The 12,500-nt window shown below is 44.5% G+C and overlaps 2 protein-coding genes across 6 annotated transcripts in view; both read left to right on the top strand.

Annotated features, from left to right (window-relative positions):
* The window catches only part of LOC118313892 (dematin), a 20,698-nt gene extending 14,210 nt beyond the window's left edge, over window positions 1-6,488 (top strand). For 3 of the 4 annotated variants that reach the window (XM_047329053.1, XM_047329051.1, XM_047329052.1), the window contains 7 exons: window positions 854-948; window positions 1,428-1,533; window positions 2,513-2,571; window positions 2,659-2,701; window positions 3,131-3,187; window positions 3,277-3,357; window positions 4,018-6,488. In XM_047329053.1, coding sequence (XP_047185009.1) covers window positions 854-948; window positions 1,428-1,533; window positions 2,513-2,571; window positions 2,659-2,701; window positions 3,131-3,187; window positions 3,277-3,357; window positions 4,018-4,298 — 722 coding nt within the window. In that variant the 3' untranslated portion in view covers window positions 4,299-6,488. Of the gene's footprint in view, window positions 1-853; window positions 949-1,427; window positions 1,534-2,512; window positions 2,572-2,658; window positions 2,702-3,039; window positions 3,048-3,130; window positions 3,188-3,276; window positions 3,358-4,017 lie in introns of all 4 variants that reach the window. The other variant, XM_047329054.1, reaches the window with a different exon arrangement.
* A 462-nt stretch (window positions 6,489-6,950) lies between these two features.
* si:dkey-220o5.5 (actin filament-associated protein 1-like 2) overlaps window positions 6,951-12,500 on the top strand; it is a 19,515-nt gene continuing 13,965 nt past the window's right edge. Inside the window, exon 1 of one of the 2 annotated variants that reach the window (XM_035639861.2) lies at window positions 6,951-7,139. In XM_035639861.2, coding sequence (XP_035495754.2) covers window positions 7,037-7,139 — 103 coding nt within the window. In that variant the 5' untranslated portion in view covers window positions 6,951-7,036. Of the gene's footprint in view, window positions 7,189-12,500 lie in introns of both variants that reach the window. The other variant, XM_035639862.2, reaches the window with a different exon arrangement.

The raw sequence follows: 12,500 nt of genomic DNA, 5'->3' as shown, positions 1-12,500 counted from the left end.
CCTCTTCTCCTCTCTTCCTCTCCTCTTCCTCTCCTCCTCTTCTCCTCTCTTCCTCTCCTCTTCTCCTCCTCCTCTTCTCCTCTCTTCCTCTCCTCTTCCTCTCCTCCTCTTCTCCTCCTCCTCCTCTCCTCTTCCTCTCCTCCTCTCTTCCTCTCCTCTCCTCCTCTTCTCCTCCTCCTCCTCTCCTCTTCCTCTTCCTCTCCTCTTCCTCTCCTCCTCTTCTCCTCCTCCTCCTCTCCTCTTCCTCTCCTCCTCTTCTCCTCTTCCTCTTCCTCTTCTCCTCTCTTCCTCTCCTCTTCCTCTCCTCCTCTTCTCCTCCTCCTCCTCTCCTCTTCCTCTCCTCCTCTTCTCCTCTCTTCCTCTCCTCTTCCTCTCCTCCTCTTCTCCTCTCTTCCTCTCCTCTTCTCCTCCTCCTCTTCTCCTCTCTTCCTCTCCTCTTCCTCTCCTCCTCTTCTCCTCCTCCTCCTCTCCTCTTCCTCTCCTCCTCTCTTCCTCTCCTCTCCTCCTCTTCTCCTCCTCCTCCTCTCCTCTTCCTCTTCCTCTCCTCTTCCTCTCCTCCTCTTCTCCTCCTCCTCCTCTCCTCTTCCTCTCCTCCTCTTCTCCTCCTCCTCCTCTCCTCTTCCTCTCCTCCTCTTCTCCTCCTCCTCCTCTCCTCTTCCTCTCCTCCTCTTCTCCTCCTCCTCCTCTCCTCTTCCTCTCCTCCTCTTCTCCTCTTCCTCTCCTCCTCTTCTCCTCCTCCTCCTCTCCTCTTCCTCTCCTCCTCTTCTCCTCTTCCTCTCCTTCTCTTCTCCTCCTCCTCCTCTCCTCTTCCTCTCCTCCTCTTCTCCTCCTCTCCTCTCCTCTCCTCCTCTAGAGAAGGAGTGCAGGAGGCAGGAGCAGAGGGATGATGAAGAGGAGGAGGATGAAGTGTGGAGTCTCCGAGTTCTTCAGAAACAAGAACTCAACAAGGTTTGAGACGACGCTCAGCTCAGACTGGGACGTACGGAGGACCACAACTGCCAAACTTCAGAACTGATAAAATAAATAATTGACTCGATAAATAACGGAATATGCACAGAGTTTTAACAATACACGTAGGTTTTCATTAATTTATGAAAATGTAATCAATATGGGAATGTATTCATATTCCACCTATTTATTTTTTTAGTATTTATTTTAGTATTTTACATTTTGTGTTTCTGCTCATTATGCAAAGAAATTAAAAATAAACAATTAGAAATAAATCAATTTAAAAATAAAATAAAAAATGGGAAAGAGAATTAATACAAAGGTAAATTTAAAAACAGAAATAGGAATGTAGGTCAAATATATGAGAAATTCTTTTTTACGTCATAATTATTTATTATTTTTATTCATTGTTGTGCATCTAGTAGAATATTAATGTTTTGTCCTCCTGACTCAACAACACGTTTGTGTTTCTGCGCCAGATTCAGTCAAATCTGGGAAAAATCATCCTAAAGGAGGAGCTGGAGAAATGTTCTGCTCCTCTGAGGAGGAAGACTCGCTCCCTGCCGGACCGCAGCCAGAACACAGGTAACACACACACACACACACACACACACACACACATCAGTCTGAAGAGGAAACAGCTCTGGTGACACCTAGTGGTCAGTATATGTACAGACAACATGAGGCGACTGAATATCATTTACATTTAGGAAAAATTTATGAATATATTTATATTTGAATAAGAGTAAGGGAGGAGGAAGGAGGAAGGAGGGAGGAGAGGGAAGGACGAAGAAGGGAGTAGGAAGGAGGAAGTAGGGAGTAGCAGGAAGTAGAAGGGAGGGGGGAAGAATGAAAGCAGGAAGTAGGGATGAGCATAAAGGAGTTATGAGGGAGGAGCAGGAAGTAGGAACCAGGGAGGAGCTGGAAGAAGGAAGGAGAGAGGAGCAGGAAGTTGGGAGGAACAGGAGCTGGAAGGAGGAAGGAGAGAGGAGCAGGAAGTAGGAAGTAGGGAGGAGCAGGAAGGAGGAAGGAGAGAGGAGTGGGAAGTAGAAAGTAGGGAGGAGCAGGAAGGAGGAAGGAGGAAGGAGAGAGGAGCGGAAAGTAGGAAGTAGGGAGGAGCAGGAAGTAGGAACCAGGGAGGAGCTGGAAGAAGGAAGGAGAGAGGAGCAGGAAGTAGGGAGGGACAGGAGCTGGAGGGAGGAAGGAGAGAGGAGCAGGAAGTAGGAAGTAGGGAGGAGCAGGAAGGAGGACGGAGAGAGGAGTGGGAAGTAGAAAGTAGGGAGGAGCAGGAAGGAGGAAGGAGGAAGGAGAGAGGAGCGGAAAGTAGGAAGTAGGGAGGAGCAGGAAGTAGGAAGCCAGAAGTAGGGAGGAGCAGGAAGGAGGAAGGACAGAGGAGCAGGAAGTAGGAAGTAGGGAGGAGCAGGAAGGAGGAAGGAGAGAGGAGCGGGAAGTAGGAAGTAGGGAGGAGCAGGAAGTAGGAAGGCGGAAGGAGACATGAGGAGGAAGCAGGAAGTAGATGTGGATGACATCACTTCTAACCGGTTTGGCCCCTCCTCCTCTTCAGGGCCCGACGCCTCCAGGTCTGTGTATTTTCCCGCCTCCTCTAAGTCCGGCCTCTCCCGGGTGAGTACCGCCGAGCACCGTCGTCCAATCAGAGCAGAGTCACGTGACGACGGCGATGACCATGTTCCTGTTCCCGTCTGTTTTCAGCTGCAGTCGACAGAGTTCAGCTCCTCCCACAAAACTCCCGCAGGTAAAGTTTTGAATTATTTTCAAGAGGAAATTTATTAATTTACACATTTGAAATAACATAAAAAAGATGATTGATATATTATTCATGCAGAATATTCTTTTTATCAATATCTGTCGTCAAATTGATCCGAAAATCACGATACATGAAATAAAATGTACGTATACATTTTTTTCCAGGATTTTTAATTTTCGCAGTTTTCATCCTCCATAGTTTCACACATACTTAATTCACAATTCAAACTAAGATGAATTCATGTTTTCAGAGCTGTGATATGATGAAACTTCATAATTCATATTCCTGTTAATCTTTTTGTTTTTCTCTCGTCCCGTCGGCTGCAGGTCTCCAGGTAAAGTCCGACTGTTTTCAAACATTTACCAGTTATGAATATTATGATGATATTTCACGTGTTCGTCTCTTGAAATATGACAGAACGGAGACTCCAGGATGGACAGAGGAAACTCGCTGCCCAGCATGTTGGAGCACGAGGTGACACTTGACACACGACACACATATACTGTATATTTCATATTTCATATTTCCCAACCTCACTGACCTCTGGTTGGACTATTGTGTAGATTTACCCCTACGAGGTTCTGGTGGTGACTCACAGAGGACGAAGCAAACTGCCCCCTGGTGTCGACAGAACCCGACTGGAGGTGAAAACTTTAAAGCTCCAGTGTGTAATATTCAGAAGAACATGAATATAAAGTCCAGAACTATGTGTTCATATATGTATAATCATCTGCAACAAAGAACCAATGTTTGTTCGTCAACTTTGAATGAGTTAAAGCCCCAGTGTGACATTTTTGTAAGTTTCTGGCGCCATCTGGTGGTAAAGCTGCAAACCGCAACCAACTGAGCCTCCGACAGGGGACACTTTATGGTGGCGCACCACTGATTCAATTTCCGGTTTCCTGCAGCGCTGAAAATTCAACGCAACGTTGAAGTCAACTTCAATTTTTTTAAGTTGATTTATTCTGATTAAAATAAAATAAAATAAAATAAAATAAAATAAAATAAAATAAAATAAAATAAAATAAAATAAAATAAATTAAAATAAAATAAAATAAAATAAAATAAAATACAATTTAATACAAAAATTTAATTAAATTAAACTATTGATTGTTGGTCCTATTTTACAATCGTAATGTAAATGTGATACATGAAGAGGCACAAGCTGGATGTTTCACAGTAAAAGCCCTGCAGCGACTTAAAGGGCATAATGCCTACATGTTGCCATGTAGGCTTTCATTGTGAAAAAGCAGAAGGAAGTGATGTATGTTGTTGTGAATGACGAGCTCTGTGTGCCTCTGCAGAGACATCTCTCTCAGGAGGAGTTCCTCAGCGTTTTCCGGATGACCATCGAGGAGTTCGACCGACTCTCTCTCTGGAAGAGGAACGACATGAAGAAGAAGGTCTGCCTCTTCTGACGGCCGCCGGGACTCCGCCTCCCACAATCCCCTGCAGGATCCTGAAACCACGAACAAAACGTCATCATCATCATCAGAGCCGCGGCGGCGTGTTCAAGTCTCGGGCTTCAGGTTTGACGTCGACCCTGATGAGACTTAAGTTCACTGACTGCGGCGCGAGAGGATAGAAGAATGTGTGGGCGGGGCTTAAGAGCGCGAGGGACGGAGCCTGAGCAGCGTTTGGACAGAGATCAGAGTTTGAGTGTCTCCTTTAAGATTAACGACTTCCTGTTTGAAGGTTTTACTAAAAACTCCTGAGGAAAATGAGATGAATTCAGGATTTACCGAGCAATAAGTTCCATGATGCATTGAGAGAACGAGACGGAATTTATCACCTGTCGCACAAAATGTCAGAACTTCTCTGATCAACTTTAACTGCAAAAGCATCAAGAGGAAGAAAGTAAAAGAATTTTTTTTTGATTAATTAAAGATCGTTCAGAGAGAAGAAAATAAAAATCAGCTCAAATAGAATCAGAATCTAAATATGAGGGTAAAAATTTCAGAGACAGAAATTAATTTTAAGAAAGCCTAGACAAACGAGGACAGAGAGAAAAGACAAGTCCTATAAATATCTCTGGGTGAAGGGGGAGTGGTTTCGGACACGACCTTACATCACATTAGTGAACTGCGTCTCCACTCGGCTCTGGTTCGCCCAATCAGCAGCTTGTTTTTTGCGCAGTGACCAAATGATGTGCAGCTATTTTCTAACCGCTTGTGAAAAACCATGTGTTTGTTATTAAAATCAAATTAAATAAAATAAAAATTTGAATTAATTAAAATTAAAATCGTGAATGTTGGAAAGAGAATGAATGATAGAGGTTTTTTACCGTAAATATTATTATTTTTTTTTAAAAACGCACAAGAGACAAAAAAGAAATCTTTCCTGGACTTTTCTGACGCAGGACACTCGACCAGAGTGAATCAGTGACGACGTGGACATCTTCAGCATCAGCATTAATTACAAGAGCTCAATATGTTGAGGAGATTTCTGGTTGGTTACACACACCGACAGGTGGTCAGTGCATGGCTTCTCTGTGGGTGTATTTATCTCTCAGAATAATGGCGTCATCAAAGAGAATGTCTGTCTCCATAGAAACGCTCTGTCTCAGAACATTTAGGACAAAGGACGACCTCGTAACCACTCAACACTCTGAGAGTCAGGACAGATTTTTCCCACGACATTGAATCAGTCACGAAATGTGTCCGATATTTTTCATGAATTATTCTCTGTAAAATCAGTGAACATTTGAAAAAACAATGTTAAAGAAAGGGATGGAACCTCCCTGGCTCCGCCCCCTTTGTCCAGATCCACACCCAAATTTACTGAATCCTTTCTTGTTCCAACCTTCACCAAGTTTTACTAATAATTCTGTTGGTGTTTTTTGACAACTTCCAACTCAAACCAGCTACAAAGGTTTTTGTCTGATTAAATCTAATGAAATATGATCTAATAATCAAAAAACAATAATTTAATTCTGGAGAACTCTGACTTTTAACACTTTAAAGACATCTGCAGGACTTTTATCTTTTGCGGTGCAACGTTTATTCTTCCTGTCAGATCTGATTGGATGAGTCTGATCTTGTGTGTTTACAGTCACTTTTTTATTAATATTATTATTGGAATGTATGCTCAATGTCACTTCAGAAGCCTCGCGCTCGACACGCCGCCTCGCGGTTCCTGTATCTGTGGAAGCAGAAAGGACTGAGTGGTTTGTAGTGTGAGTGACGGCACGCTCGACACTACGTCACGAGATGGTTGACTTTGTTCTTGCTCTTCATTCCCGGACGCTCAGTACGATACTGACTGGATTCACTTTGTTCTGATTGGTTGTGTTTCTTGTCGGAGACAGGAAGTGGGTTGCTGTGACTAACACCGTGATGACGTGAAGATTGTTCCATGTTTTCTATTTTATTTCTTTTTGTACACGTTGAGGGTTTTTTTCTTCTGTTTTTATTGAATTAATTCATATTCGACTAGATGCACAAAAATGAATATAAATAATAAATAATTATGACATAAAAAGAATTTCATATCGACACGCAAGGCGGCGACTTCACCAAGCTGCGTCCGATTGGCCAGTGTCACTGCTGTGTGCATGATGTCATCTTTCTTTTTTTAACCTTTATTTAAATAGATTGATATGACAACACGGTGTGAGGTCGTGGACAGTGACAGTGAACCACTGAGTGATGATGTCATGAATAACTACAGCTGTTGTTGTTGTCACATCTGGATGCAGGTGATGTAACAGGTGATGTAACAGGTGACGTGACTGATTAACCCTGACTTACAATAAAGAGTTTCTCTTTTGCTTTGAGCCGAACGTCTTCAGCTTTCTTCTTCACACCCTCGTCACATGATCGGAACCAAGTGGCGACGTCACCCGTTCCTTTGTGAGCCGCCGGTCTGAAGACAAGCGTCATTGCTGATTGGATGCAGCTTTAACAGGAAGTGAATGCCCCACATGCTTTTGGCGCTCAGTGCTCATGTTTACTGAAGCTCCTGAATGCTTCTGATGTGTTCGCTGAACATTACAGAATGAAAACACTTTAAGTCATAACACAGATTGAAATTATGAACCTGAATATGAGCAGAATATTTCTCCTTTAACAACTGAAGGAATGTTCTGTCTTCAGTGAGGAGGATGCTGCAGCGGGTTGCTCCGCCCCCTCCCTCCCTTCATACATACATGATGAGCGGGTTGCTCCGCCCCCTCCCTCCCTTCATACATACATGATGAGCGGGTTGCTCCGCCCCCTCCCTCCCTTCATACATACATGATGAGCGGGTTGCTCCGCCCCCTCCCTCCCTTCATACATACATGATGAGCGGGTTGCTCCGCCCCCTCCCTCCCTTCATACATACATGATGAGCGGGTTGCTCCGCCCCCTCGGTCAGTTGCTCTTGAAGCGCAGCAGCAGATCTGTGATCAGAGTGATGAGAGCAACAGACATGGACCAACAGAAAGGTACTGACACTCTCACACCACCGATCTTCCTTATGGAGAAAAATCACATGTAAGATTTTTTTTTGATTTTTCACAACATGACAATAATCATCAACTGAATATAACATAAAAAATGTTGGTTTGCTGTGAAATTGTATATTTTTCATGTAAAGCACAAAACTTCTCTTAAGGATCTGAATGTGGAAATCACTGTTATGTGTTTTTATTATGTAAAAAATAATAATTACCCTATTTAAGTACAATTCAGTATTTATTTGAGTATTTGTCTCGTATGTAACTTTATTTTTCTGTTCTGCTTTAAAGTTTTTAAAACATATTTTCTTCTGAAAGCTTCAGTGACTTGAACACATGAACGATGATGACATAGTTTTACAGACTGACACATACATGAATCTTATCATAATTTAATATTATAACGTATTTTATTCTGATCAATCCAGTCTGATCTGCGAGTAATTAATTTTGTTTGAAATTGAATATGTTTTTTGATGCTTTTAACTTTGAGACAAGCTCAGGATTTCAGGATTTCTGAGGAAGCAAAGTAGTCGAGAGGTCTCACTCTGATGTAAAAACACAAAACACATGGATCAAAGTTACTGTAAGTGTCGGTTACACTCGGTGACCCGACCTCCCGCCTTCTGACTCTTCATCACGCTGATGGCTTGTTAACGACAGCGACACAACCATCGGAAACATCCGTCTTCCTCCTCTTCACTTCCTCCCTCTGCTGCTCTCAGGAGACTGAACTAATAGACTGTTTGGATTCAGTAGATCGGTGTGTGTGTGTGTGTGTGTGTGTGTGTGTGTGACATTCATCTCGCTTTAAAGGTTGTTCGGGTTGAAGAATGTTGGAAAACAATTAGTGTGACAATTATTTATTGATTGCATGATTATATTTGGCATCGCATTTTTGCAAATAATTCATAATTCTAACATGATAATTAGTGAACGAATGATCAGGAAGTCGCTCCAGCTGTGAGTCACCGTCTGTCAGAGAAGAGACGTCTGCCGATTGGACGAGAGACGCTCAGTAACGTCAATGTTTCTTCTCTTCTGTATTTAACAAGCAGAGGATGAAAGAGAAATCTGCTCCACACACACACACACACACACTTTGATTATGTTTACGTTTCTGTTGTAATTTTGTTAAAATATCAACAACAACAACAAAACATTTCTCAGCTGTTTGTTTGTTTGTTAGTTTATTTACTTGTCAGTTGTTTGTTGATTTGTTTGTCTGTCTGTGAGTTACTTAGTTAGATACTTAGTTAGTTAGTTAGTTAGTTAGTCAGGTAGTTAGTTAGTTAGTTAGTCGGCCGGTTTTTGTCTGAATACGTCAGTGAAAGAAATATAATAACATATTTGTTTAACTTTTGTTTTTGTCGTTTTGTCTTTTATTCAATGAACAGTGGATCTCATTCAGTGTGTGTGTGTGTGTGTGTGTGTGTGTGTGTGTGTGTGTGCGTGTTTTCTACAACATCAAAGTCACAGACAGGAAGGGATGTTGATTGTCAGATAAGCAGCGTTCAAGAACACAAACTCATGTCTCTGTGCTCCTGTCTCGTCGTTGCAGTGTTGTTGTTGATGTTGTTGAGGATCTTGTTGTTGTTGCTGCTGTTGGTGCGGTGGTTGAGGACGTGGTGGTTGAGGACGTGGTGGTTGAGGACGTGAGGTGGTTGAGGACGTGGTGGTTGAGGACGTGGTGGTTGAGGACGTGGTGGTTGAGGACGTGGTGGTTGAGGACGTGGTGGTTGAGGACGTGGTGGTTGAGGACGTGAGGTGGTTGAGGACGTGGTGGTTGAGGACGTGGTGGTTGAGGACGTGAGGTGGTTGAGGACGTGGTGGTTGAAGACGTGGTGGTTGAGGACGTGGTGGTTGAGGACGTGGTGGTTGAGGACGTGGTGGTTGAGGACGTGGTGGTTGAGGACGTGGTGGTTGAGGACGTGGTGGTTGAGGACGTGAGGTGGTTGAGGACGAGAGGTGGTTGAGGACGTGGTGGTTGAGGACGTGGTGGTTGAGGACGTGAGGTGGTTGAGGACGTGGTGGTTGAGGACGTGGTGGTTGAGGACGTGGTGGTTGAGGACGTGGTGGTTGAGGACGTGAGGTGGTTGAGGACGTGAGGTGGTTGAGGACGTGAGGTGGTTGAGGACGTGGTGGTTGAGGACGTGAGGTGGTTGAGGACGTGAGGTGGTTGAGGACGTGGTGGTTGAGGACGTGAGGTGGTTGAGGACGTGGTGGTTGAGGACGTGAGGTGGTTGAGGACGTGAGGTGGTTGAGGACGTGGTGGTTGAGGACGTGGTGGTTGAGGACGTGGTGGTTGAGGACGTGGTGGTTGAGGACGTGAGGTGGTTGAGGACGTGGTGGTTGAGGACGTGGTGGTTGAGGACGTGGTGGTTGAGGACGTGGTGGTTGAGGACGTGAGGTGGTTGAGGACGTGGTGGACGTGGTGGTTGAGGACGTGGTGGTTGAGGACGTGGTGGTTGAGGACGTGGTGGTTGAGGACGTGAGGTGGTTGAGGACGTGGTGGTTGAGGACGTGGTGGTTGAGGACGTGAGGTGGTTGAGGACGTGGTGGTTGAGGACGTGGTGGTTGAAGACGTGGTGGTTGAGGACGTGAGGTGGTTGAGGACGTGGTGGTTGAGGACGTGGTGGTTGAGGACGTGAGGTGGTTGAGGACGTGAGGTGGTTGAGGACGTGGTGGTTGAGGACGTGGTGGTTGAGGACGTGAGGTGGTTGAGGACGTGGTGGTTGAGGACGTGGTGGTTGAAGACGTGGTGGTTGAGGACGTGAGGTGGTTGAGGACGTGGTGGTTGAGGACGTGGTGGTTGAGGACGTGAGGTGGTTGAGGACGTGAGGTGGTTGAGGACGTGGTGGTTGAGGACGTGAGGTGGTTGAGGACGTGGTGGTTGAGGACGTGGTGGTTGAGGACGTGGTGGTTGAGGACGTGGTGGTTGAGGACGTGGTGGTTGAGGACGTGGTGGTTGAGGACGTGGTGGTGGGTGTGTGAGTTATGTGAAGCTCGGTGTTTAAAACAGCAGCGGCCTGATAAGCAGAGCAGCAGGATCCTTAGAAATCAGCAGAGAGAAGTTAATCAGGGACGTTTAACCTCCTCCTCCCACTCGGCTCCGAGGGACAGGCCTCGCTCTGTCTGATCCTCATCATCATAAAGAGATGGAAATATATTCAAAAACATCCCTCAGCATATCGTAAAGAGAAAGTAAATAATATAGAGATGAGGAGGTTGTTATGTGAGTCTTTAAGGACTTTAAGGAAGTTTCATTTGTCCTTGAGGAAATTCCTGTAGGTAATTCCAGAGGAAGTTTATATGGTTGTACTCGTCATGTGAGTGGTTCTAGGAATGTTCTATAAGGTATTAGAACTGCTGGTTTAACTAATCCGACAAGAGGTTTGAGTTGTTGAATACAAGGTTCTTATGTTCATTGAAGATGCTCTGGTGGTCTTGATGAGGTTCTAAAGTTCTTTTTGATGGTTCACAGGGTTTCACCTGGTCATTGAGGAGATTCCATGGTCACTTAGGATGTTCTAGTGAACATTTAGAAAGTTCTAGGTGTCCTTTAGATGATTATAGTTGTGTTTTAGGAGGTTCTGTGGACATTGAGGAGGTCCTTCATGTGGTCCTATAGGAGCCTTGTAGGTGGTTGTTTTTGTCCTTTGGGAGGTTCTAGTGAAATTGGTTGGTTCCTACACATAGGTGGGTTTTTTAACGGGGTTCTAGTGGTCACTTGAAGGATCTTACTGTTCCAAGGATCCCTCCAGTGGTTCCATTGGCCGATTAGGATGTTGAATTGGTCACTATAGGTGGATCCAGTGGTCACTGAAGCAGTTCTACAGGTTCTGTCGATGGTTCTTGTGGTCAAAGGATCCTTTTGGTGACTCTAGAAATTGGTCTGAGGAGGTTCTATATGTTCATTACAATGTTGCAACGGTCTCCAAGGAGGTTCTACTGTCTCTGTAGGTGGTTCTTAGGATGTTCTCTAGGATGTTCTAGTGGTCATGTGGAGAGGTCCACCAGGAGGTTGTACAGGTCATTGTGGAGAGTCAAGAGATGCTTCAGGAGAGAGTTCTATCTGTAGGTTCTCATGGTCATTCAGGAGGTTCTATGTTTTTTTTATGTTCCTTTAAGACAGTTCCAGTTGGCCTGAAGGAAACACTGGACAGTGTTAACAGTGGTTCTTAGCAGAGAACATAGAGGTTACGTGTTTTCATGGACCTTGAGGAGATTTGAAAGGTTCTTCAGGTCACTACAGATTAACGTACATCTTGTTGACCGTGAAGGATCGTTCCTCTGTCCTTGGTTTGAAGGTTTTAAACGTTTATTTTCATAGAAATGAACAAAATGTCCCCCTGGACGGAGATAATTAAAGTTGTAAATGTTGTGTTAGGTGGATAACAACTGTAAAACTAAACTTCTACACAAGTGAAATCAATGACGATGTTTGCTCAGTACAAACTACTTCCTGTTTCCCGCCTGTGGTTCAGGGACCTTGAGTGTTTCAGTGACGTGACGACACACGAGTCTTTATTCTGTGTTAAACATTAGCAGCGTCCAGCAGCTTATCAGTGTGTGTCCGCTCTCCTCACGCGACGTGTGAAGGTCGACACATGTCGCCATGCGAAGCTTCAACTCATCAGCTCGTCAACAGGAGAAATGAAGTGAACGAGCTCGTGGGGAAGTCGTGACATCATCTCACTCACTAAAACTGATTCTGAAGAACAGTCTCACCAGTTCTCACCTTCATCCCTTGTTTCCCTTCTTGCAGGACGAATGAACAGAGAAACTGCCATCGGCTTTGTAAATCTCTTCTCCTGATTTTAATTATTGAGGCCCTGCAGATTAATGTTGTTTTTCAATTCTTTTACACCATTATGTTATTCAATGTCTGTAACATTGTACTTGTCTCTTTGTGTTCAGCTGGAGGTTTGTGTGGATGAATAAACACATTGTTGATCCTTGAATTCATGGACGCGAGCAGTCACATGAGCTGACATTTGTAGTTGGATACATTCTGAACAGACTTATTGAGCTTAATTCTCGACATGCCAAATGCCATGTTTCTTCTTCTCCTCTTTAGTTTGAAACATTTGTCTTTTACATCTGTGAGTAATATGACGAGAGAGGCGTCTGGTTTCACTGCGTGTTGATGATTTCAGCTCTTTATTCTTCTGCAGTCGAGACACAGTAGATTCTTTCACTGAGCGAGAGAGAGAGAGACGAAGGAAGAGACAGAGGAAGAGAGAGAGAGAGAGAGGAAGACAGAGACGGAGGAAGAGAGAGAGAGAGAGAGAGAGAGAGAGAGAGAGGAAGAGAGAGACGGAGGAAGAGAGAGAGAGAGGAAGAGAG

This window comes from Scophthalmus maximus, chromosome 19, assembly GCF_022379125.1.
Source record: "Scophthalmus maximus strain ysfricsl-2021 chromosome 19, ASM2237912v1, whole genome shotgun sequence".
In the NCBI taxonomy this organism is placed as follows: Eukaryota; Metazoa; Chordata; class Actinopteri; order Pleuronectiformes; family Scophthalmidae; genus Scophthalmus; species Scophthalmus maximus.
Note: the sequence above shows the minus strand (reverse complement) of the source record. Positions and strands in the feature narration are given on the sequence as shown.